General features: G+C 39.5%; 5 protein-coding genes across 9 annotated transcripts; 2 read left to right on the top strand and 3 right to left on the bottom strand.

The window, feature by feature from the left end:
* Positions 1-249: 249 nt before the first annotated feature.
* On the bottom strand, positions 250-4,526 carry LOC141816221 (tubby-like F-box protein 8). 5 transcript variants are annotated; one of them, XM_074704041.1, is made up of 5 exons: positions 4,488-4,526; positions 2,554-2,928; positions 2,280-2,367; positions 1,274-1,406; positions 250-1,191 (listed from the first exon to the last, which is right to left on the bottom strand). In XM_074704041.1, exons 2-5 carry the CDS (start codon positions 2,917-2,919, stop codon positions 462-464), a joined length of 1,317 nt encoding a protein of 438 aa, XP_074560142.1. In that variant the 5' UTR covers positions 2,920-2,928; positions 4,488-4,526; the 3' UTR covers positions 250-461. The 5 variants fall into 5 exon arrangements, with proteins under 5 accessions (XP_074560142.1, XP_074560140.1, XP_074560141.1 ...); XM_074704039.1 differs by lacking the exon at positions 4,488-4,526 and adding an exon at positions 4,233-4,428; XM_074704040.1 differs by lacking the exon at positions 4,488-4,526 and adding an exon at positions 4,265-4,428.
* A 2,918-nt stretch (positions 4,527-7,444) lies between these two features.
* Positions 7,445-10,451, top strand: LOC141816222 (soluble inorganic pyrophosphatase PPA1-like). Its single transcript, XM_074704043.1, has 9 exons — positions 7,445-7,631; positions 8,697-8,824; positions 8,908-8,936; positions 9,236-9,301; positions 9,422-9,529; positions 9,700-9,765; positions 9,848-9,968; positions 10,104-10,185; positions 10,302-10,451. Exons 2-9 carry the CDS (start codon positions 8,701-8,703, stop codon positions 10,342-10,344), a joined length of 639 nt encoding a protein of 212 aa, XP_074560144.1. The 5' UTR covers positions 7,445-7,631; positions 8,697-8,700; the 3' UTR covers positions 10,345-10,451.
* Positions 10,452-11,820: 1,369 nt separating this feature from the next.
* LOC141816234 (vacuolar iron transporter homolog 1-like) lies at positions 11,821-12,986 on the bottom strand. The gene has a single exon (XM_074704056.1). The coding sequence runs from the start codon at positions 12,518-12,520 to the stop codon at positions 11,870-11,872; it is 651 nt and encodes a 216-aa protein (XP_074560157.1). The 5' UTR covers positions 12,521-12,986; the 3' UTR covers positions 11,821-11,869.
* Positions 12,987-16,610: 3,624 nt separating this feature from the next.
* On the bottom strand, positions 16,611-17,072 carry LOC141816219 (uncharacterized). Its single transcript, XM_074704036.1, has one exon. It carries the CDS (start codon positions 17,070-17,072, stop codon positions 16,611-16,613), a length of 462 nt encoding a protein of 153 aa, XP_074560137.1.
* A 1,636-nt stretch (positions 17,073-18,708) lies between these two features.
* LOC141816236 (E3 ubiquitin-protein ligase PUB23-like) lies at positions 18,709-20,010 on the top strand. Its single transcript, XM_074704058.1, has one exon. The coding sequence runs from the start codon at positions 18,763-18,765 to the stop codon at positions 20,008-20,010; it is 1,248 nt and encodes a 415-aa protein (XP_074560159.1). The 5' UTR covers positions 18,709-18,762.
* The last annotated feature ends 2,010 nt before the right edge of the window (positions 20,011-22,020 follow it).

The following is a 22,020-nucleotide window of genomic DNA, read 5'->3' as shown; positions in this document are numbered from 1 at the left end:
TTTGTCATATGATAAATTTTTGATAGATTGATCCACTTTATCATAGATTGATCCGTTTGACAGCTAATTGAGACGGTAAGGTGAAATACAATCCTCAAAGTAAGATCCAACCCAGATTGGATGAGCTCCATTCTCTTAATAGATGACTGATCAACATTGAACTGATGAATCATCCATTATAAATAATTTTTGATTTATTTTAATGAACGATAAAAAATTTCTATAAAACTGAATCGATCACTCTCAAAATTAATCAACGTAAATTGAATATATATAAATATTTTGAACGACTTTTTAAATGTACATAAGATTCCAAATTCACCTGGAGTTGTAACACATGAAAACTATGGCAAACTAGTGCTTGAGAATTACATATGGCAGTTTTACAATATCCAGCAAGAACAGCCACAAAACGGCATCAGGGGTGATTGCTTATCGTTTCCTTTTTTTTCTCTCCATTTCTATTCACAGGCCAATTTGGTATCGAAGCTACTCAAACAGATAGCAAAAGCTTGGAACGTCGAAAGCGGGTACCGGTAGTCCATGGTGAACATATCTTTCGCAACCTTGCCAAACTGCAGTATTATCTTGTCATGACCAGGTGCAGCAGCAGCTGCTGGCTGTGTGGTGGTTGCTAGGTTCGGAGCGGCGGGTTGTGGAGCGGCGATCAACTGGAAGTTCTTCACCGAGGCAATCGTTACACGGCCCCGGAAGTTGAGGCACCAACATTGCAGCTGCTCATGCCAACGGGGTGGCTTGTTTCGGAGTACTAACGGTCTCTCCTTCGCATCAGCCTCCATGACCACCCTCCTCTCTTCAACTCCTCCAGAAGTATCTGAGAACCGTGCACTGCTAAAATCGAAGGAGCGTTCCATGTACGAGGAAATGCTGCGGAAAGAATTGAAGTTGCGCGTAACTAGATTGTCAGGTTGCCCAGGGACCGCGCCGCCAGGCTCAAGGGAGGATGCTGGGATAGAGTGAATAACACAGTGCATCCGTCGTGGTCCTCGAGTTCCGAGAACATTCAACTCATATGTCACCTGAGCTATGGGATAGCTGCTTGCCGGCGCATTGGGTGAAACTTTCTTTGAGTAGAATCTATGGCTAGTTCGACAGGGAGGACAAATAGCAGACCTGTTGTATGGAGGCTGAGTATCATAGATCCTGAACTTTGTCCCTACAAAATTTGACCTAAAATGCCCGGGAAAGAAGTAGCAGTATTCAGTTTTATTTAAAATTTATAGAAAAGATATATAAACAAAAGATGTAATACCTCAACTTCCCGATGAAGGTGCGGCTTGACCGTGATATGTTGCCGGCATCCATCGAAATGGTGTATTCAGTACAAGTTGGTTTCCGATTTCTCTTAGCTGATAAGAGAAACTTCCCATTCTCAACAAGCACAGCTACAGAGTAACATCCAGAAATGTCAAGTTATTAACTAATAGAAATAGACATCTGAATGTTTGTTCAAAGACATTCTAAATGTTAGTCAGAGAACAGAATGCATCAGTTAATTGTCAAGAGACTTGACTAATTAACAAAAGTAAAACTAAATTCCTGATTTGCTTCAGCATTGTGAATCCTAGCAGACACAAGCATAGCAATAACTAATGACTGTACCGTGAATGTACCATGAACACACAAACAATCTTGCAAATAGTTTGTTATTCTAACATTTTGATAGAAAATAAACTGAGGCAGATTTATTTGGGCAATGTAAACAATTCCGATATTTAAGTCAGAATGCTTGTGGATAACTACAGAAGTTTGTGATTCAATACAGAACCTTCACTGCATAAAAAATGTCAGGTAAATAACCAGTTTCTCGATCAACAACTTCATCAGGTAGGTATTCTAATTCTTAGAATACAGAAACGTAATTAGTCTCCAAGCAAGGGCTCCCATTCAGTGTTGAATTTATATATATATATATATAATAAAATTGGAACGTAGCAAGTATTAAAGTAGATACTACGTTGATGCACAAGATTTACACAGACAACTTGCATGGTTGCTCAATTTGAACCTTGATCAGCAGTGTGACTTGAGAAAACAATTTCGAAAGTCGAGTTTAAAAAGCAAGAAAGTTTTACTGTAGTGCAGTGTTATATGTGTTCCATGACGAAATTATTAAGACAAACTAACATTCCTTTTGCACATCGAGATGTGATATAGAATGGAAAATATGGACACAATATGAAAACTCCATATTGAAGATATTTGTTGGCCAAATTTATCACATAAAGAGCATGCTTAGCAGGAATCAGACAACTTACCAGAACCAAGACATAAATAGAGATGATAAGTTGATTTTGACTTATCCCTCTTGATGAAACACTGGATTACCCCATCTCGAGCTCCAGGCTGTACAAAATCAAACAAAAATCTAAAAGTCAGTAACGAATCAAACTTTAGGAGCAAATAAAGGTAATGCATTTACTTCCTAATGTGCTATAAAGGCAGTTCCTTGACCTTGCGTAATAAGTGCAGAATGTTCCAACTATAATCTGTAACGTATTATTAGTCGCTGAGTGAGAAAATAAAGATTACCTGTTTTAAAGATACAGGAAAAGTGAGCTTCCCAGAAAACTCTGGACTTCTTACTACCTCCTTACACATCTCCCTCCATGATTTACACACAGCTGCACATGACACGACATGCTTGCGCGATGGCCATGTAGCTTCATTTTCTTCTAACCTTTTAATCACATCACAAAGTAGCTCAGAAGGAAGAGTAGCCCAGCAACTTTGCTGAACTACTTGATGGGGTTCATGGGCATCATAAACAGAACCTTGAGATTTTCCTTTATGATGGCCAGAAAAGCCTGACAGCCTCACTTCAAAACTCCGCCTTGACAAACTACCGAAGCTATCCCTCACATCACGAACAATGCTCCGGAATGAGTCAAATGACATCTGGCTTAACTGAACCATGATAGAAGCAAGAAAGAATGTAAACTACTCAAGGAGTAAATAAATGATAAATCGACTAACTGTATAAATTGACAAGTTATTAAATGGATGGTTTACAAAAAGGAAATACAAAGATCCAAATGTTGGATGGCAGAATTTTTGGCTTAATAAGAGATTTATAAATCCAGAAAAAAATGAGCAACTATGAAATATAAATCTGATAAACTATATAAATTCAAGAAAAATTTACAGATCGCCAATGGGAAGGTCCTTGACACATCAACTATCAATGGTCACATATAATAGATCCTCTATACATCAAAAAGATCAATGGGTTTCTTTAAACACATACAATTCAAAAGCTTAACCTTTTTAGTTAGTCTTTTATAACCATTAAATAAACTAACACAATAATATTAGTTTAAAAGATACTAATGATATGAAATAGTTCATCTCGACCAATAAATACATAAAACTACGAACATGAGTTGGTGCAACCTAAAAAGAAACCAAAAGAACATATTCGTCCAATATCAATTAAAATAAACTGGTTTATCCCGCAGTATGGGTTCCTTTCCCCGAAATTTATTTTAAAACACCAGAATTCACGAATTGCATAGATATGTAAAACATAAGATAAAAACTAAACATGAAAGAAAGAGAATTCTTCTCACAATGCTTCTTCTTTAATTTTCCATGGAATCAAACAATATTACAACGAAAAAACAATGTTGGTAAACTTAAATGAACATCTCAGTAAACAAGTGAATTACAAGTGTACTTTCGCAATAATTGGCTTAAACAGAATACTATAGACGCGTATCAAATAAAACGATGTGTCATCCTCCAGCCACAGTGAAACCGAGTTTGAGCCTGCTAATTTGAACAAAGAAGCAAAGACAGAGATATGTACGTACCCACTCTTGACAAGAAATAAACCGTCCATAAACAAGCAGTAAATCGATCACACTTAAAGAGCTGGCTTCCCCTCATAAAACGAGGGATAAAATCATAAAAATATCAAATTTTGAACATCCGAAGTCACGATACATCGGAGGAACATCGGAGAAGCCACAAACAATTCCATCGGAAAACATGGGAAGGAGCTCCAAGTACAAACCATTACCATCAAAAAGACTGTCTTTTGGAGCTTGTAACCCCAAAATCGAAGCCCCTCACGCTCCAAAAACAAACTACGTTTATCAACACTAGAGAAGCCAGTCTGGTCTCCTCTAAAATCACTCCGTGCGAGCAAATGAAAACGCACAAAGCTTCCTTGCTCGACAGCAAAGAAAGCAGCGGAATCAATGATCTACCTTGAGTGTCCGAATCCAGAAGCAAAACCCACCTCCGCACTTCAACCTTCAATCTTTGATTCGCCCACAAGAAACGAATCCCCTGACCAAACCCCTCTCTGTATCAGCAGATCCCTTCCTTCTCGCTGCCGCTGCTCTCTTCTCTCCACTCGAACCCGCACGCGCACAACAAAGGCGTAACTCAAAGGTCGAAGCCAAAAAGCGTAAATCTAGCAAAGATCAGGTGTAAAAAGAGAACCCCACCCACTGTTGTACCTCATCGAGAGGAACGAACCGTTGCCTAATAAAAAGGCAGGTAGGATGTCAGGGTAGAAGAGGTTCGGCGTCCCTACCGTTCCGTCACGGCGGCGCCAGCCTTTCTTTCTTGTGCTTTCTGCTGCGTGGCTCTCCGTTTGTTTTGTTAACGGCTCCGTTTGCCCGCTCGTGCCGCGTGAACTGGAAGCTACTCACAGAGCTGCTCGGCGTCGACGTCGACGTCGTCATTCTTCAGCGAAAGCTCCTCCGGAACAGTCCAAGAAGAAGAATATTCCGATTGTCATATCACGCTAAATTTAATTACACTGAAATTCATTGTACAAATAATACGTATGATACTAAATTCAGTTTCGAAAAAGGGAAAATAGGCCTTAATCAAAATTGATATTTGGTGATCAATTTGATTGTTCTTCCTACATTGCTTTGAAGACAGGTTTAGTCCATCAATTGACAAATAATCAACCACACGAGCTTGTCGATAAGAGTAAGCCACTTCACTATCTTAATCATTTAGCTCCTATCACAACGTCGATATAAACCCAAAGAGAAGTATGCAATGCAATCATGCCACGCCATGAACAAGAAGAGGTGGGTGCGTGGTCCATGGAAACCCCATAATTCTCGCCGACTATCCGTGTTAGAACAGACACGTCAACAACATAACCTAATCCATCATGCATCCTCATTATCTATGTATATTAAACAAAGTGAAATCAGGCAAAAACAAGAAGAAAAAGAGCCCACTTTAGGAGCAAATCTTCCCCTCAATGGATATAAAAATGAGCAGATGATCGAGAAGATTCAGATATGAAGATGCTGTATACTTCGGGAGAAGGAAATCACTTTCATGCACGTCTTTTGACGAGCTGATATATATAAATTTTTGTGTAACTTTCAGCTTTAGAATGATGAGACAAGTCACGACAGGTTTTTCAAGCTTATCTTATCCTCCTCCCTCTGGTCAGTGAAAAGTACGTTGGCTTTGAGAGCTCATCAAGTAGCGACAGGCAACGTTTGACGCAGGTTTCAGTCGCTGTGTAGGTCAGTAACCTGCCAGTTGCTCAGTGAGATAGAACATCTCCTTCTCCGTCGTCTTCTTGTATGTTCATGCATGTAGCTACTCCCCATTAATGGAGTAGCTACTTACTTAAGTAAGGAGGTTGCACAATCTTGCAGATATAACAGAGCAGAGTCCTCTGTACTTCCTTTGCAGCTTAATTCATGGATTCATGAATAAACTTGTGAATGATGCTACACAAGTGCAGTGCTACTTACTTTTATAGACTAGTGGATTTTAATGTACCACTGATGGATTCAGTGAGCATTTGGAATTAAACTCTTAACTGTACTGATTGGCAACATTTAACAGAGAAACATAGTTTTCGCCTGTGTGTTATTGCTAGAACTCAGTAACTCCTCTTCTAGTTTAGTTCCAAATTTCTGGTCGACTAAACTTTTTTATTGATCTTAATAAAATTGATGAATAAGCTTGATTTTAAAATTTAACAATTGGAAAACACTTATAAATATTCTTTAGAGAGTCCTTGCTTACAGACGAATTAAATAAACAATTTTGAACCCAATTCATGGGCACTCGTTTCCTTCTTGCTGTCCGTTCCATTGGTGCTCGAAAGTTTGTGTGTGTTCTTTTTGACTTAATTATGATGCTTAATTTAAAGGTTTTGATTTAGGGCGTTTAATTGAACCGCACAAATAGATTTCAGATTTTTCATTTTATGCATTTAACTTTTATAATATCCCCCCCCCCCCCCCCCCCCCCCCCCCCACCCTCTCTTCCTTCTTTCAAAAAATAAATAATTTTTACTTTATATATTTAAAAATTTATTATTTTTAATTTGCACGGTTAAATTCAGATCTAAAAGTGTATATATATATATATATATATATATATATATATAGAGGATGCTTTCAAAAATAAATTGATTTTGATTCAGAGTAATTCAAAGTTTTCTAGATTTATTAATAAATTTCAGACGAAACTAATAGATCAATATTATTCAAAAAATTAAAATTTTAATATTTTTCAAATTAGGAAGAGTCCTAAAATTTATTAATAGTGTTGGTCAGTAAGTATTATTGTTCTACGTCTTATAATAAATTTTATCTATTTTTTGTAAATTTAAAAATTTATTTTTTTCAATTTACATTGTTGAATTCAGATTTAAAGCCATAAATATATTAAGAAGATTTTTAAAATGTATATATTAATTTTGATTTGAAGTAATTTAAAATTTTGTGAGATGAAATTAACTGGTAATTTAAAAAAATTAAATCATTTTAAATTAAAATTGATGTATTCTTGAAAGTCTAAATGTATATATATCCTCAAATTTAAATTCAATCGACTATTTTGAGAATAGTAAATTTTTAAATTTATAAAAACTTAATAAAATTTATCACATGCTTATTATAAGTTACCAATGATTCTTAATACTCTCATAATTAGAAAAATATTAACTTTCACAGTCAATTTAATTGTAAAATGATTGACGAATCAAAGAATTTTAAATCATTTTAAATCATAATCAAAATTAAAAATACAGAGTATAATAAAAAAAGAAAGATATAAATAATTTCGATATTATAAAAGTTGATACGAAACGATAAATTCCGAAACTTGCCTGTGCAATTCAGTAGAATAAATGCCGTTCGATTTATTCTCTTCTGAACTGGCAATCCCGCGTCCACCGTCTGCTGCTGTTCCTTCCCACTTTCTTCGTCAATTGCGACATGCGACCACGTTGGAAACAACTCAGTGCCAAGTCATCGCCTTTAATTTAATCTCCACCGTCAGGGAATCGTATCCGTCCACGCCAGCGAAGATCCACGTGTCTCGAGCACGATCGCCATCCAGACTCGGCCAGAGTCGACTCGTTCCCGAGGGTGGAGACGACCAACGTGCCGCCGAATATTCCACGCCTAATGCTGTCCCTGACTCGGATATCCGAACGAGTCGGGCGATCGGTCCCCACCGCGTGCCGGTGCCGCTTCCCGACCTCGATCTGTGCTCTCTATTTAAAGGGAGAACGATCGGGGTTTGCATCTCATCGCATACCCGGCCGAGGGCGTTCTTCCAGTTCGCAGTACATCGATCCGGCCGCCGTCGTCGCCTTTTTGCTCGAGGTGTGTGCTCCTCCCTTTTCTTATCATGATTAGTTACTTTGGCTTTTATTGAAGATTCTCGATCATCGTTTTTTTGGGGGGAGATTTGTATCCGTTTTCCTCGAGACATTTTAGCTTTCTGTTTCTGCGGACTACATAAACATCTGCTTCTCATTTGATCGTACTAAGTGGGAAATGGAATATCAGAAGTTGTCTGAAAATGCTAGCTGTTTCAACGAAAAGGATCTCGCACTAACTTGTTTGGAAGCACTTTTTGATTGATTCCAGTAATTCGCACGATTTTTTCGTACTTTTGATGGTAGCAAGTAGCTGATTCAGCGAAGGGGGCGCCACATTAATTTGTTTGGAAGCAATTTTTAACTGTGAAAAAAGATCCCATTCGATGTTAGGATTTAATTTTATAGGGTGCATGCTTCAATTTTGTGTTCGAAGAGACAAGAGGTTGAATTACTATAAGTTATTCTTCACGTTGAATCAGAAATCCCGAGTTTTGGGGGGAGGGAGAATTGGTTTTCTTTCACAAACTTCTCGATCCCAAATGAAAATTTAGATATTTATTAAATCCTCAAGAATAGCATTTCACTTCCTGATTATTATTATTTTATTTTTCAAACTGATTTAGGTTGATTTGTCTAAATATTTAGGGTCTCTACCGTTTTCATTGCTTTCCCGACCTTCTGCTATCTGAAATCTAATTAGGAAAATTGAGTTGATTGGAGTCAAATATATATAAGGTTTGGAGAAACTTTGCCCCTGGACATAGTTGAGTTAGTTATAACGGGTCAGATTTGTTGAAGTGGACAAGGATTGAATTTTTGCGAAGCCGAAATAATGCCCTTCCCGTAGTGGTCAACTGCAACTGATTCCACCTTTTGTTGAAGAAGGAGAAAGTTAAAAAAGAAAAATGTAATAAAAAAGATTAATTGATTTGAATATTATTAGCAATTTGGCCTACCATATAGCTCAATGGAGGATAGATTAATGTAGGTGATCCCTCAATGCCATGCCTTACCTGATTTTCCAAGAGCCTTGTGCATGGTAATGACATTAATTGGCCTGTTGTAGAATCATGAATCCACAAAATGGGACGAATGGAACACACAAAAGCCTGATTCCACGACTGAATCAAAGAATCCTATCCTCACTGTCGAAGAGATCTGTAGCTGCACATCCGTGGCATGATCTTGAAATAGGTATTGTGACTCAATATTACAAAACTCAATTCTTTGCAACTGAAATTACCAAAGGATTAACCATATCATGATGTTTCATGCAGGTCCTGCTGCTCCTGCGATCTTCAATGTGGTAAGTATTCTACGGACAATCATCCTTTGGTTAGCAAAAATGTATTAGGAAGAAACATTAGTGTTAATCATTGCAAACTATAAGATCAATTGCATCTGCAACTGCCCCAATCATCATCAGTGATAGTGGTTCTAGCAAAAAGAGATGAGTGTTTCCCTGATGTAATTTTCATTTGGTAAATGATTAATTTTAATATAATTATGTGAATTTATTCCTTAATAATAAGTTTGAGTAATGACAAATAAAAATCTTTTTTTTTTTAATATTGTTGATGCTATTTTCTCTGGTAATCATCAAAGGTGGTTGAGATATCCAAAGGGAGCAAAGTGAAATATGAACTTGACAAGAAGACGGGATTGATTAAGGTGTGTTTTCATATTATCTTATTAATTCTAAAATTGAAACAACCTGTAGAATGCATGCAAGAAAATCTTGATTTTCTGTAATCATATCTTTCTAATGTCATTTTGTGGCTTCACTCACAGGTCGATCGGATCTTGTACTCGTCAGTTGTTTATCCACAGAACTATGGTTTCATTCCTCGCACACTATGTGAAGATAATGACCCCATGGATGTTTTGGTTCTTATGCAGGTTGACTGAAACCTTATATGTTTCTCTTTTATTCATAAAATTGGTGATGCTTCTCATTATGATTGTTTTGCCTGAAATTTTTGGTATCATATTTTTCCATCCTGGTGCCATCAAATACGAAATATAATCACAGAGATAACTGAACTTTTGCCAACCAAATGATTGTACAGGAACCAGTTATTCCAGGATGCTTCCTTCGTGCCAAAGCCATTGGACTTATGCCTATGATTGATCAGGCAATAATGCAGATAATTAGTAATTTACATTCAATGCCAATCCTCAAGTTGTGCAACTAAAGCTTATTGTTTTTTCTAAAAGGGAGAGAAAGATGATAAGATCATCGCAGTTTGTGCTGACGATCCTGAATACCGTCACTACAATGATATCAGTGAGCTGCCTCCTCATCGGCTCGCGGAGATCCGACGCTTCTTTGAAGACTGTATCCTATCAAAGAGATGTTTTATTAGTTTCATATTCTTGAGGATCAATGCATGATTTAATAATTTTTTTAAAAAAAAATTACACACACAAGAATAAAACAAAAACAGATAACAACCTTGATCAAGCTGTTCAGACAAAAAGAATGAGAACAAAGAGGTTGCGGTCAATGATTTCTTGCCTGGGCAAAGTGCTCGTGAAGCCATCCATCACTCAATGTGAGTTACTCTCCGTGCCTTGCTCGAGTTTCTAACTACCGAAATTGAAGCATTTACAGTGATGTTGAATGATTCTATGTGGAATTTCTGATTGTATTAATGGTGCCATTGTTCAGGGATCTCTACGCTGAATACATCTTACAAACTCTGAGGCAGTGAAAGCCCAAATCAAAGCCACCATATTCTATTTTGGAATCAAGAGTTGCAACGACGATATTGTACTACTTGTCAGTCTTGAATTTTTTGGTGTTGATTTGTTATTTTTTATCATTTCATCTAACATATGATTGGATTACTAATTAAAGCTATAGAACACTAAAATTTCCAGTTTGCCTTGTATTTTACAAATTTATGCAAGTTAGAATTGGATTAAGTTCCAAGACCAACAATTGTTTCGACAATACGTTAATTAGCATTGATACGGATGGTTAAGATGATGTGACTCTCTTGTGAACTAAAGTTAGGAGTCTTCTGATGGTCAAGGCCCAGATTGAAGTGTTAGCACAAGTCAACATGGCCTTGAACCTGACTCAGCTGACTCCGTCTCGACTACTTTTTGTCTCAGTCGACGACTGCCCCTAGTCTCGGCTACGTCTCGTCTCGGCCGACGACTGTCCCTAGTCTCGGCCAACTCCGTCTCGGTCGATTTCGTCTCGGCTATCTCTCGTCTCGGTCGACGACTGCCCCTAGTCTCGGCTGACTCCGTCTCGGCTACCTCTCATCTCGGTCGACGTCTGCTCCTAGTCTTGACCAACTTTGTCTCGGCCAGCCTCATCTCGGCTACCCTCATCTTGGCCAACTTTGTCTTAGTGAGTCTGTCTCAGCCACTCCACCTCACTTATGCTCACCCTTAGTTTTAGCTGTGGGCCCCTGACACACTAGCTAGCCCTGTGCGCCACCATCAAATAACACAAGTTTGGTCCCTTTTGATACCCTCCCTTCTACGCCACCGTACAGAGGGTGTATTCAATCGTCAAACGTGGTCTCCCGCCAGTCTCCTAATTCTACACATAAAGCCAAAAGAAAGATATTTATAATTATATGCTATTTATGCATATGCAGCCAAAATAGAAGGGGAATAGAGGGGAGTTGCTTTCTATAGCAAACAGCCGCATGCGAAGAAGCGGACGTCATCCTACCCTGCAGACAGAACCCTAATACAGGTTATAAAAAGATCAGCTCACTATCGTGTTGGAAGTCCGATTTCTGAAACTCTTAACTCTTGCTACTATGTGCTTTTCGTTCTCCACATCTTCATCGGAACCCTAACTTGGTTGTTGGAAGTTGCCAGGACTCCCAGCGCCAGTTTAATCTCTTTTCAAGTGTGTTTCAGGTTCGGTTCTGATTTACTTAATCCCAACCTCTCCTTCGTGCTTGGTCCAAGGATCGCCCTCGCCAGATAGTTCATTGACTGATGACTTGACCATCCGCAGTAAATACGTTAATTAGCATTAATATTTCATTAAACATACACATGCCTTCCATTTTTTGCATCCAACCACAAAAACAAGCCACTGTCGCCTGGAGAAAGATGCAAATTTATCTTATCTTTTTTGATTTATTTGATACCCAATTAAAGATCTGTCTTATTATGGAACTCCATTTTTAAATATAGTTTTAGTATTATTATTTTTTTTAAAGATCTGCCTTATTGCTTCATAATGATGATTAGTGATTGTAACGCTCAAAGCGCTTTAGCGCCCACGAGCTTCATGAGCCCAAACGTAACGGCCATGGCTGCCCACCCACCCGCCACCACTCTAGCGCACGACCTCGCCACCGGCGCCTTCCCCAGCAAAGCACCCACGCACCCGAACGCCACCAGAGCTGCGCTGGCCGCTGCCGCCACCACTCCCAGCCTCACCCTGTAACTTCCTATAAACCCCGCCGCCAGCAGCGGCACCAGCGCCCCCACCGCGAACGCCATCGCAGACGCCGCCGCCGCCTGCAGCGGGCTCGGAAGCCGCTCCGGCCCCTCCTCGCTCTCCGCCCTCTGCTTCCTCTCCCTCCTCCGCTGCGCCGCCACTTCAATGTCCACCTGCGAGTACACCGACACGAACTCGCCGATGGCCATGCTGCACGCGCCGGCCACGAGCCCCGCGAAGCCCGAGAGGACCATCGCCTTCGCGTCGTTCTTCACGGCGCCGACGCCCATCATGAGCGACGCGGTGGAGACGAGCCCGTCGTTGGCGCCGAGCACCGCCGCCCGCAGCCACTGCGCGCGCTGGGAGCAGTCATCCCCGACCTCGACGACGGCGCCGGCGGGAGCGACGACCACTCCCTCCTCGAGGCCTTCGACAGAAAGCTTAATGCCGCTTCCATCAACGCTGGCCATGGATTAATTTTGCCCGAGGGAGGCAGTAGCAGGGAAGCAGTGTGGAAGACACACGCCGTAGGGCGGTCTCTTTATAGTAATTTCCGGTCGTCATTGAGATAGTGATCGACCATGGTGGTGGCGCCACTAAGTGGAGTATTCCGTAGTTTAGTTAGGCCTCATTGGGCCTTTTTATCGAACATCTTCCACGCAGCATCAGGAACAGCTGAATGCTCAGCGAGGTTGGAGCATTGTCCATGACCTAATTAATTCCATGGCCAAAAACAATGTGGAAATCCACAAAAAGAAGTTGATTACCGGAAGGCAAAGAAATCTACTAATTAAGGGAGAAAAGAAACACTTACAGTTTCTGTAACAGTACTGTTCAATCGCGGAGGAAATGAGAAGAGCATGCATTTAAAAAATTGCACTCTGAAATGTTGTCTGTTTCCCTCATGTACAGAGAATTAAAGCAACAGAAGTGTTTGAGGTTTCCATATGGATTTTTTCTTTTCTTTTCTATTAGGTTGGAATTAGATAATATACAATGATTAATTTTAAAATATTTTCAACACAAAATGGCTAACAACAAAAGTGAAAAATGATATATGAAGAAAGGAATACTTGCACAAACATGGCACAAGAAATGCCTTGTTGAGATCTCAATTATTCGCAAAGAAATGACAAGTTTCTACAACAGATGTAAAAGGGTACCCAAAAAACCCTAAAAGACAGTTTAATAGTTGTTTTTTTTCTTCTTCTGCACTTCCTTCTTTTGAGAGCACTATCGACATCTACCAATAATGCAGTAGTATATTCCCTTCCTTTTAGATGTCTTTAAGCTCCATTTCTGCATCTACCAAATGAACCTTGCCATATCTTCGTCCTCAATTGTACATGAATTATTATTAAAACACAAGTTGGCACATGGATTGCTGAATAGATGAGCACCTGGTTTTGTTGCATTAAAAACATTAGCAAGTATAATGGAAAGGAGTATGCACTCCATCCACCATCACCACTATTATTTAACCTTTCTCAGGCCCTCAAGCAAATGAATTATAGACAAAGGAAAGATGCTACATGATTGATGAAAAATGTGTTGGAAATGTGAACGAATGGAAATGGATGAGGGACTACGAGGTTGGTTTATATTGAATCACAATATTTAAAGTTGTGAGCACATATGGGGAGAAACTCTCTCTCACGCTTGAACTTGCATGTATGAGGTGCAAATCTAAGGCTTAGAGATGGATAGTAATATGAACTATCTTGAATTGTAGCCCAACCTTGAATTGTATGGGGTGCTTTGGCTCGGTTCCTACCGCACACGCAGCCGCGAGCGTGGCTGCGGCGGCTCCTGCTTTTCCATGCTCACGGCACGGCCACAGCAAGAGAGTAGGAGATGTTGTACACTTCAATTTTTTTTACTATATATAGTCGATGGGGAAGCTTCTAAAACAAGAAGTGAGCTAAAACAATAGGTTTAAAAGTTAAAACTATAAAATAATTTCAATTTTGCTCACTTATTCTTATTGTGAACCCTTATTCTTTTGGATAATGATAATATCGCTTGCTCTTGCACTCTAGGTTTAAAATCGTGAATACTTAGTTTTTAGTGACCACTCTTCAAATAAAACAAACTAAGGTTGAAATTCCAAGGATTTATAGAAATATAAAAAGTTTTGAATTTGTATTCATTTTGCATTTAGTATATAAAATTATGAGAACAATAGAACATCATTACCACTATAATATTTTAAATGTAATAATAGATTATCTTAATAGAGTTAGATAATCGATTTAATGTGTTGTCAATAGAACTTCTTTCGCTTAATATAATTTTAGATCCTAAAAATTTATTTGACTTGTTTAATGATATAATTTGTAAGCCTGCAAGAAAATTTTATCTTGAAGATTTCTTAGATCAAGACATCGTTTCTTTGAAATATGAATTAGTATATTATAAATTTGATATGATGCATGATTTGAAGATTTTTGAGAATGATAGATACTCTTTGTCAAATTCTTCAAAGAAAATCTCAAAATATTTTGATTGTTGTTATATTTATCTCTACTATCAAAATTCTCCTTGAAGAATTTAAAGAATATGAGTGAGAAGAATTTCTTCGAAAGTTTTTTATTTAAAAAATAAAATTTATGTGTCTGACTTGATTGTTGTTTATGTAGAATCAATTGTTCCCGCAAATAATTGAACACCATTACCACTATAATATTTTAAATGTAATAATAGATTATCTTAATGGAGTTAAATAATTGATTTAATGTGTCATCAATAGAATTTCTTTCTCTTAATACAATTTTAGATCCTAAAAATTCATTTATCTCGTTTAACAGTGATGATATTTGTAAGTCTACAAGAAAATTTTATCTTAAAGATTTCATAGATCAAGACATCGCTGCTCTGAAGTATGAATTGGTGCATTATAAATTTGATATGATGCATAATTTAAAGATTTTTACACTTATTGAGTTGTGTCAATAATTGACTAAGAGTGGGTATAATCATAACATTGAATAAAATATAACTAAAGATATAGATATAAATTCTATTATAGATGGATTTTATGTTCAAAATCTAGTATGGTCTAACTTTGTTGAACAATTTTTTTGGTTATATTTATTATATTTGTTATAGTAATATATAATTTATTATATTAAGTTCAAGCCCCCTAATTCTAATTCCTAGATCCATATTCTCTACCAAGGCTCGGATTAGATTGAACTCACATGACTTATGTGTGAGCACACACGTGTTGGATGTCGGACGGGTCAAGGTAAAATTTGCCCATGTGGATCAAACTACGTTTTACTACCCGAATCCTATTTTACTACTTGCACGGGGTGGATAAATAACCATTATTTGATCATTTAATGCTGCCAAGGATCTAAACTCCTATATAAAAGGGTCGCAGCCTTGAGTAGCAGATGCAAAAGCATAGAGATTCATCCACCTTCATTCTCCTCGTTTCTTTCATAATTTCTATCATGCACTCTGCTCAACAACTTTTTCCGTGATAACATTCGAGTATAAACTCAGTTCGTCATGACCAATCCATGTTTAATAGTGGTCGTGGTCTGCCGTTACATCCTAAAAAACATATGTCCATCTTAACTTCAAAGCATTTCTAGAAGGGATTAATCTATTTTAAAGGAATTGTGCTATAAACATAGACCTCGACATTTCAATTTCCCACTCGATCTTGACACTCGACGACTCACTTAGCTTGGATAGCTCCCCGCCTTCGTAGGCACCACGCTCAATCATCCGGTCTTTTCAATTTGAGTTCAGCATATCTCATCAATTTAGGTAAGATTAAATCTTTTATATTATTTATTATTTAATAATTTAAATTTATATAGATTTTATTATCTTTGCCAAACAAATATCTCCATCAAAACGATCTCCATTTTTAGCCAAGACACAATTTTCTCTTCTTCTTAATTAAATTGAACAAGTTTATTAAAAATAATGATCTGCCGTCAAGTGAATGATTAGTTTGTTGCACTTGCATGGAAGTTGCATGCATGCCATCTGATAGAAGGCACAATTTTCTCTTCTTCTTTTTGCGATTTATAGATCGTACTAAAATTTTAGTCAAATTATTTAGCTGCAGGTTGTTGTTCTACTTAGCTTAATTAATTGTAAAGAAAGGTAGTCCATCTTTTTCATATGCATCTCTTTTTTCAAAGGCTGTCTATTTATGATCATGATCTTTGATTAATATACATACATATATATCACCTAATTGCTACAAGATGATCTTAATTAATAACTTCACCAGTCAATTAAATTTAATTTCTTATAGCTAAATCTTTTCATTAGTGGTTGGCCAATGCAAATTTAATATATCCAAAAGTTTGCATCACGAAAATTAAAAATCTAGCACCAAATCTCTTTCCAATATTACTTTCTCATATACATGTTTAGAAAAATCTTTTAGTTTAAAAGTTAAAAAGAAATATCAAAATGAATATTTAGCATTGATTTTATAAAAAAACTAAACAAATTAACAATTCCCATCACTTTCATATGCAATTAGTCATCCTAAATAACTAATCTAATTAACATAATTATGCTTGGTATTGGTTAATACAGATAATGCTCCCAGTAACTGGCCACCGGAGAGAACAAATTACTACTTGCACTCTCGAAGAAGAAGCTGCTGTTTTCATGCAATACCGCCGGCGAAGTCGTCGCCGGCGGTAACAACGCCACACTTCCGCCGCCTGCAATTTGAGCTAGTACTTCCTCTGACGTTGAAGGCTTGGCCACCGCCGCCGTCTTCCTGGAAGCAGAAGAAGAACTGGAAGAAGAGGAGGATGAGGAGGCGGAGAGGCCGGTGAGGCGTTGCACCACAGACCGGAACTCGGCCGGTGTGGCGTGGACGACCTTGGGCGAGGAGATGTAGATTACGACCGGTCGACGGCGAGGCGGCCTTGGCGCGTTCGCCGGGGGTTTCTTGACTATCGTGTGGGAGTCTTTGCAAACCTTCAGAGTCGCCGGCCGTGGCCCGTGTAGCTCAGACGATTTCCTCACCGGCAAATCCATTAATTCTATATATATCTAAATATATCAAACCAAATTTATGGAGCTGGAGCACTGACTAGAAATGAAATGAATATATAGATACAAAGCAAATCGGTGGATCGAAGGGAAAGAAAGGAAAGAAGAAAGAGCGAAGAAGGAGAGGCGCAGCCATCGCTCATTGCTCGTTGAACCTGTCTCTCTTAAGAGCAGCAGTTGATCCGGTGACATCCCTCTTCAGCAGACAGCGTGACGCTTCATTCTGCCAATAAAGAGGCGCCACGTGACGATTTTTGTAAGCGCCAAGTCAACAAATCCGCTGATTGGATAAGGAGGGCAACGAGGTAAATGACAAAGTCAACTAGACGCGGTCAACTGTTGAAGGAATCCAAAATTGTACTTTTTCAAAGATTAAAATTTTTAATTTATTTTGATAATCAAGATATCTAATTTGTAAGATCCGAATAATATTTTTCTGAGTGCATTGTTGATTGAACACAGTGATGGGCCATTCTCTCTTGTTTTCCTTCGAGACCATAATCCAGGCCCATTTATTTGGTAATAAATATTAAAAAAATTATATCGTTATTAGTATTTCTGAAAATAATTAATTTGTTTTATTTTTATATTATCATTTTAACATTTTATTTCCATTCATCATATTTACTTATTTATTACCTCTAACATGAAAAAATTCTAGACCTTTAATTAATCAACGGTTCTAATTAAAACCACTTATCTCATTTAAATCATCAGTGTCAAATTTTTTTAATCTAAATATCTAATTTTTTTAGATGTTTAAAAACTACTGAAGTGTCATTGCCACTACACCTTAGTCCGGGAAAAGTTAGAAAAAAAAATTCTTTTTATATTTTTATGATAATTTAAATATGTAGCCAATAAATAATAAAATTTGTCATCAACAGCTAGCCATTTCGGAAGTCCATCTCTCTTATCCTCCCACAAATAATCTTTGTCTTTAATTGCTTCTTTTTAGATTTGTATGATAATTAACATGTCACGAGGGACGAGTGACACAGCAAGAAGATTTAATTTCGTGTACGAAAATATAAATATTAATGAAGTGTGTCACGAGCTCCGAGTGATCCAGTGCAGCTCCTTAAATTTGGCGACTTGTCGTGTTAAATTACCGTTTACTTAATCGGCCTTAACTTTGCGCGGTTGGAACTTGGGAAGGGATAAATCTAACCTCACCACGTCATGCCGACAAAGTCGGCGTTGAGAAGAAGTCAACGTCGACGTCGTTTTTGACCGATGGAATCAGGTCACCGGCCTTCCCTCCCTCCCTCCCACAATGCTTCCAGTCGAATATAATAAATGGAAAAGTCAAAGGTCAATTTCCTACATCATACGTATGTTCTCATAGCTAGAACTACTCAATGGACGCACTCCGCCTTACAATTTGTCAACGATTAAAATAATATAATTAAATAAGACCATTTCTAGTTCTGGTAAGAAGGCAGGTGGCCCACCGGATTTATTGCTTGCCAAAAGCTTTGAATTTTTTTTAGCAAAAACAATGAAGAGGTCTACCGCGTTGACTTTCATGGGTTTGAATTTGTATGAGTTTCGTCGCCTCTTCCTTCTATATAAAGATCTGTCCTTTTGTCAACTCCCTCAAACCCAATTAACGCAGCTATTTTGGAGATCTTAAGCCTTTGATTCGTCTGAGTTTCCATTTTTGGGTCATTCGATGGAGGGGTTGGAGATTCCGTCGTACTACCTTTGCCCGATTTCGCTGGAGATGATGCGGGACCCGGTGACGCTGCCGACCGGCATCACCTACGACCGGCAGAGCATCGAGCGGTGGCTCTTCGACTCGAAGAGAAGCACCTGCCCGGTGACGAAGCAGCTTCTGTCGGCCGACGCTGAGGTCACCCCCAACCACACGCTCCGGCGGCTGATCCAGGCGTGGTGCACCCTCCACTCCTCCGACGGCGTGGAGCGGATCCCGACGCCGAAGCTCCCCGTCGGCCAGGAGGAGGTCGCCGCGCTTCTCGAGGCCTCCGCGCGGATGCCCACGCAGCTGGATGCACTGCGCAAGCTGCGGCGGATCTCCGGCGAGAGCGAACGGAACAGGCGGTGCGTCGCTGCCACGCCCGGGGCCGTCGATGCCCTGGCACGGGTCATCGTCGTCTCCGCCTCGAGCGATCTGGAGATCGATCAGGATACGGTTCTAACATCGAGTTCGACAGCTTGCGATGAGGCTCTCGCCGTCCTCCACTCTCTTCAGATCTCCGAGGAAGCGCTTCTCGACCTGGTCACCAGAAATGGAGACTTGGTCGGCTCGTTGACCTCTGTCTTGCAGCGCTCGAATTACCAGTCGAGGAGCTACGCGATGCTCATCTTGAAGTCCGTCCTTACCGTCGTCTCGCCCGGTCGACTGACGGCCCTCCCGCAGGAGCTGTTCGACGAGGTGGTGGGCGTGATCCGCGACGGCGTGTCGCCGCAGGCCACCAGGGCGGCGCTGCGAGTTCTGGCCGGCGCGTGCCCGTGGGGCCGGAACCGGGCCAAGGCCGTGAAGGCAGGGGCGGTGCACGCGACGGTGGAGCTGCTGCTCGAGGAGCCGGAGCGGCGGGCGTGCGAGGCAGCGCTGGCGGCCCTGGCGTCGGTGTGCGGGTGCGCGGAGGGGCGAGCGGAGCTGGTGCGCCACCGGGCGGCAGTGGCGGTGGTGTCCAAGAAGATACTGAGGGTGTCGCAGCTGGCCAGCGAGAAGGCGGTGCGGGTGCTGCACGAGGTGGTGCGGCACGCCGCGACTGCGGCGCTGCTGCAGGAGATGGTGCAGGTGGGGGCGGTGACGAAGCTGTGCGTGGTGGTGCAGGCCGGCGGCGGGGGCAAGATGGAGGAGAGGGCGAGGGAGATCCTGAGGATGCACGCGAAGGCGTGGCGAGATTCTCCCTGTTTGTCTTCTCTCTTCAAGAACGGGGTTTCTACGTTGTGATCATTAGTTTTCAGTGATATCAAAGAACAGAATTGAGAATTAAGCATTTGCAAATTGTTATACATTACTTATTTGTCCTATTTTTCATTTTTTTTCTGTTGGAAATGTGAACAGAAATAAAATTAAAAAAAAAATAAATGAAGAAGATCATCATATGGAGGCAATGGCGGAGCTGTGAATTATCCGGACTGATTCAAACTTTTGGGCTACGCCGACGGTATATCCGGGCTAGTTCTTAAAATTTTTTTCTTCCCTTCCTAAATCTAAGCCTTTTATCGCCGTCATTACAGCCCGGGTACAAATAGGTGTGGCTCCACCCTTGTTAATGAAGGAGTTTAGTTCCACATTGATAATTGAGAGGCAACTTGGTTGGTTTATAATATATTATAAGTATTGATGTTGCGAACAAATGTATGGGAAGAGGTTCTCTTTCACACATAGGTGCGCAAAGGTGCAAATCTAGGGTCTAGATTGCACTAACCATAAGGTGATTTGTGTGTGAGCACAACTTGCACACGCCGAATGTACGACCGGTCAGAGCATAATTTGTTCAAGTGGATCAACCAATATTTTGTCATCCTGTTCCATTTTTGTTTCAAATCAAGCTTATAAAAGAGGAAGCGATAGGAGACCATAGGTAAAGTGTTCTCGATCTTTTCTTGATCGTTTCTCCGATCTTGTCGTTATATCCTGGGAAATAGTGGTCCATCACCTTCTAAAGCACATAAGAGGGAGCGAATCTGTTTTAAGAAAACTGTGTTGAATGTAGGCCTTGACATCATCCAGTCGGCACTCGGCGTCTCATCTTCTCGGCTCTCGGCCACCCGACGTCTCAGCACTCGATGTCTCGGCACTCGACGTCTCGGCTCTCGATGTCTCGACAGTCGGAGACTCGGTCATATTCAGCACTCGACATCTCATATATATATATTCAAATATAAATTTTAATCGATAAATACATTTGGCTTATGATAGGTTTATTATAAGAAGTCAACAGAAGATCAATTAGTAAGAAAATGATATTTTTGTATTAGAAGAAGTCTGATTATTGTAGAAATGGATCCAGATAGACTTTTCGTTGTTTTTGTTTAATATGATTCTGGAGATTTGATCTCTTCTTTCTGCATCGATGGAGTCCAAATGGGCATTCTCCTTAGATGTTTCTTGGTTGATTAGTTCTTTCTGTTGAAAATAATTGTTTATGATCCCTCTCAATCTCAATCCAGAAAGGGCATGCTTATATAAATTCAATCGGTTCAAATCAAATTAATAAAAATAATAATTTTGATTTTTAATGATTGAGTAGTTCTTCTATTTTTATTTATTAGTGAAACTGATAAAATAAAAATAAAATTATTTAATAATTATATAAATTATACCACCAAAAAAAATGTATATTTTGCGATCGAATTTTGGTTGCTAATTGTATTTAACGATCAATGAGTTTTATCTGCATTAATGATGGAAATAAATTATGTTATTAAAATTCAATTGCTAATCTTTTATCTGTATTGTTCCTGCTTGAGATCACCTCAAGATGAGTCATCGAACAACAGACTTCTATGCTGACGAAGTTGCTTGAAACCCACGTGTAGTTGAGCCGACTGGAAGTCATATAAAATTCCAATTAAGAGAAGGAGAGTTAGAATGGAAGTCAAGGGTTACCTAACTCAGGCACTCCGACACCCAAGTTAGATTGCCAGCTGGATGTGAGAAAAAAGAACAGGCTAGGAGATGAGAGTAGATGAATATAAAAAGTAGCGTGTGCGCGCGTACCTTTGCCCGCAAATGTGACCTCCTTTTATATAGTGTAACAGGAGTGAGATATTACACCCGCGGTAGAGAAAGTATCCCATCATCCATGTCTTCCACTATAAAAGAACATGCTGCATTAATTATGCGTTAGATCACCCTGTTATTTTGCATACTATGTCATCCTACGTATTATGCCAGTCAACGCATTATTCAGGTTGTTATGAAGGGACATTGAGGTGGCTGGGGCGAAGGGTT

Source organism: Curcuma longa, unplaced genomic scaffold (assembly GCF_044706935.1).
Source record: "Curcuma longa cultivar G26 ecotype Majalengka, Jawa Barat unplaced genomic scaffold, ITB_CL_G26_1.1 contig_15349, whole genome shotgun sequence".
Lineage (NCBI taxonomy): Eukaryota > Viridiplantae > Streptophyta > Magnoliopsida > Zingiberales > Zingiberaceae > Curcuma > Curcuma longa.
The sequence above is the reverse complement of the archived record's forward strand: the minus strand, read 5'-3'. Positions and strand labels throughout refer to the sequence as shown.

What these genes read in the sequence shown, in the direction of transcription:
- LOC141816222 (XM_074704043.1), top strand. Translation starts at nt 8,701, where the DNA reads ATGAATCCACAAAATGGGACGAATGGAACACACAAAAGCCTGATTCCA. An exon ending in TTATGCCTATGATTGATCAG is followed by an intron (nt 9,766 to 9,847) that starts GCAATAATGCAG and finishes TTTTTCTAAAAG; the next exon opens with GGAGAGAAAGATGATAAGAT. An exon ending in GAAGCCATCCATCACTCAAT is followed by an intron (nt 10,186 to 10,301) that starts GTGAGTTACTCT and finishes GCCATTGTTCAG; the next exon opens with GGATCTCTACGCTGAATACA.
- LOC141816234 (XM_074704056.1), bottom strand. Translation starts at nt 12,520, where the DNA reads ATGGCCAGCGTTGATGGAAGCGGCATTAAGCTTTCTGTCGAAGGCCTC.
- LOC141816221 (XM_074704042.1), bottom strand. An exon ending in TTCCTGTATCTTTAAAACAG is followed by an intron (nt 2,368 to 2,553) that starts GTAATCTTTATT and finishes GATTTTGTACAG; the next exon opens with CCTGGAGCTCGAGATGGGGT. An exon ending in CTATTTATGTCTTGGTTCTG is followed by an intron (nt 1,407 to 2,279) that starts GTAAGTTGTCTG and finishes GTTACTCTGTAG; the next exon opens with CTGTGCTTGTTGAGAATGGG.
- LOC141816219 (XM_074704036.1), bottom strand. Translation starts at nt 17,072, where the DNA reads ATGGATTTGCCGGTGAGGAAATCGTCTGAGCTACACGGGCCACGGCCG.
- LOC141816236 (XM_074704058.1), top strand. Translation starts at nt 18,763, where the DNA reads ATGGAGGGGTTGGAGATTCCGTCGTACTACCTTTGCCCGATTTCGCTG.